This window comes from Verticillium alfalfae, genomic scaffold, assembly GCF_000150825.1.
Source record: "Verticillium alfalfae VaMs.102 supercont1.7 genomic scaffold, whole genome shotgun sequence".
In the NCBI taxonomy this organism is placed as follows: Eukaryota; Fungi; Ascomycota; class Sordariomycetes; order Glomerellales; family Plectosphaerellaceae; genus Verticillium; species Verticillium alfalfae.
This window is the reverse complement of record NW_003315032.1, coordinates 1719759-1722758: the sequence shown is the minus strand read 5'-3', so window position 1 is coordinate 1722758 and position 3000 is coordinate 1719759. Positions and strand designations below refer to the sequence as shown.

The 3000-nt window shown below is 56.8% G+C and overlaps 1 protein-coding gene across 1 annotated transcript in view; it reads left to right on the top strand.

Annotated features, from left to right (window-relative positions):
- Positions 1–1927: 1927 nt before the first annotated feature.
- Positions 1928–3000, top strand: part of VDBG_06382 (glucoamylase) — a gene marked incomplete at both ends in the record, with an annotated part of 2051 nt that continues 978 nt past the window's right edge. Inside the window, 2 exons of the mRNA XM_003003893.1 lie at positions 1928–2150; positions 2209–2981. Coding sequence (XP_003003939.1) covers positions 1928–2150; positions 2209–2981 — 996 coding nt within the window. The remainder of the gene's footprint in view (positions 2151–2208; positions 2982–3000) is intronic.

The following is a 3000-nucleotide window of genomic DNA, read 5'->3' as shown; positions in this document are numbered from 1 at the left end:
CAATGGAATATGTCAGTCAGCTTTCATCAGAGCCAGTACTGGTGAAAAATGTGACTCCGGCTTCATTGGAACCGCCCTGGAGGCTAGTCTGCGTGCTTTTGGCGCCGCCCAGCTCATTGTGTCTGATTTGACATCAGAGCCCTGCGTCAACACTACTGTCCGCATGGCACCCAATCTGCAGGTGCTGGGCGATCAGGGTGGTCCAGATGGAACTGGAGAGGGGGTTCATGGGATCATCGTGGCTGGCGATGCTACGGCTACACAGCCAAGAGCTAGCTTCGATGCGGAGACGGTGCATGCTGTTACGCTTGCCAGTCTGGACGGGGAATTCGCGCAAGTGAGGAATACGAAAGAGGTGATTGCGTCTGTTTTTGGCTCACAGTCGAGATGATGATCCACTCGGGTATACATAGTACTCACCCAGCGCGCATACAATGCCCTAATCAAGGAAAGGACAGCGACCCAAGTGCGCTCCTCTGGACGATACAATGTGGAAAGGACTATGAGGCCGTACAGTTTTCGCTTCGTAGCGCATACTTCCTATAATATTCCCATGTTGACTCTTAAGCAACAACGAACATCTGCCGGCAAGGAAGAACAGAACATGGGTTCTGGCACGCACGAAGCGGGAGTCGTGGTCACGGAAGAATCAGTTGCCTGTCCCCTGACATTCGGTTCCTGCCTGTCGATCGTCCCTCTCCGTGATTTTCCCCTTGTCGCCCTTGAGGAACCCCCTTTCATTTCGTCACATCGGTCCTACTCGATCGGCCGTCGGCGCGACTGACAGACCAGGGTGCTCGCAATGCCGGCGTGGAGCGGGGACCACCACAGCATGCGGCTGGCCAATTCCATGAGTGTCAAAAGCTCGATGCAGTATGCGCCAAGCGGCCAGTTTCTTGTCTTAACCAATCCATCTATGATCTGTGTTAAATCTCCTGGCTGACAATCCAAGAGAATGAACAAATACGTAGTCTGGGGGCCCCAAGTTCGCACTGTCGCGTCGACAGCTTTAGCATCACCATCGTATGCCTCTCTTCTGTAAGGCCAACCTGACGGCCTCGGGCCGAACCTACCCTTGTCCCCAGGTTCTTCAGGCGCTCAAGCCTGCAAGCCACTATGCTTGCAACGGCTTTTAAGCTGCGGGGAAGAATCTGGGGCTTTGCACGTGTGATCCAGACCTCAACGCCCAAGGTGTGGGGTAGGTCATTTGTCTGCCCAGTGAGGGGATCATGACCAGCATTGAACCCCCTAAACCGGTTATGTGCCGTGCTTTTCTGCCCCTCGCATGCACGGGTGGCGCCTCTGAACCTGGACGATGCAACCCGAAGTCCTGAACTCCAGAATCATCCAGCATAAGCGCCGGAGTACGTCCAAATGAGGCGCTCACGGCCGCATGTTGCTCGTCGAAGAGTTCAAGTGGCTTTCCATGGGCTGCGCCTGTAAACAACCGCTCGGCCCTTCTACTGACGAGCGATCCACGAACCGAGAGTCTTTTCCCCAACTCAGTCTTCGCCCGCGCAACGTGCATTGACAGACCTTTCTGGCCTTGCGGCTCCAGCCGGCGATGTGGTTTCCCGCTCTGGTACCCCAGGTGATTCTGGCCACTATAGTCGACTCCTGAGCAGAAACGCCGGCCCGCCATGGACTTGGGCTTCGGCCGCCATGTTCCTCTAGTGGCATCCGAGAAAGGCCCGACTTTATGGGAAGCGTTGCGACTGCTTGCGATGTGGAGATAGCCTCATGCGATGTATCCGTCCTGTGCTATTTCCAACTGGGTATGGAGACTAGGTCGGCTCATCGTAGCGGCTTCATTCAAGCACTTCTATAAAGTGCCACGGTCTCTCCAACTTCAACGCTTGTAATCCATCCCTCCACAGATCAGCAATCCCATCAAGGTTCTACTCTTTCGGCTCGGTATCAGTTCAATATGAGGTTCTCATCCATTCTGTCGCTTGGCGGCCTGGCCGTCCAGTCCGTCTCCGGTCTCCCCGGAACTCTCGAGAAGAGGGTCAACGTTGATCAGTGGATCCAGCAGGAGCTGCCCATTGCCCGGGCCCAGCTTCTGTGCAACATTGGCCCCAACGGCTGCAACTCTGCCGGTGTCGCCTCGGGTCTCGTTATCGCCTCGCCCAGCAAGTCGGACCCTGACTGTATGTCCCAAAGACCTACCCCAAATACAAGATGAGACAAACTGACAGTTCCCCTTAGACTTCTTCCACTGGACTCGCGATGCTGGTCTTGTTTTCAAGGCCATCATTGACCTGTTCGTCGAGAACTACGATGCGGGTCTCCAGCAAAACATCCAGAACTTCATTGTCGGCCAGGCCAAGCTGCAGACTGTCAACAACCCTTCCGGCAGCTTCTCGAGCGGCGCCGGTCTTGGCGAGGCCAAGTATCTCGCCAACGGAGCCCAGTTCACCGGTGACTGGGGCCGCCCCCAGCGCGACGGCCCGGCTCTTCGCGCTATCGCCCTGATTAAGTACTCCAAGTGGCTCATTGCCAATGGCTACACCTCGACCGCCAACACCGTCGTCTGGCCCATCATCAGGAACGACCTGGCTTACGTCACTCAGTACTGGAACCAGACCGGTTTCGACCTGTGGGAGGAGGTTCAGGGCTCGTCCTTCTTCACCATCGCCTCCCAGCACCGCTCCCTCGTCGAGGGTGCTGCTCTCGCCCAGCAGCTCGGCCAGACCTGCAACGGCTGTGCCGGCATCGCTCCCCAGATCCTCTGCTTCCAGCAGCGTTTCTGGAACCCTTCTCAGGGCTACGTCATCTCCAACATCAACGGTGGCAGCTACCGCAACGGCAAGGATGCCAACTCTATCCTCACCTCCATTCACAACTTCGACCCTGTCCTCGGCTGCGACGCTTCCACCTTCCAGCCCTGCAGTGACCGTGCTCTCTCGAACCACAAGGTTGTGACCGACTCTTTCCGATCCATCTACGGCATCAACAACGGCAAGGGCCAGGGCCAAGCCGTCGCCGTCGGCCGCTACC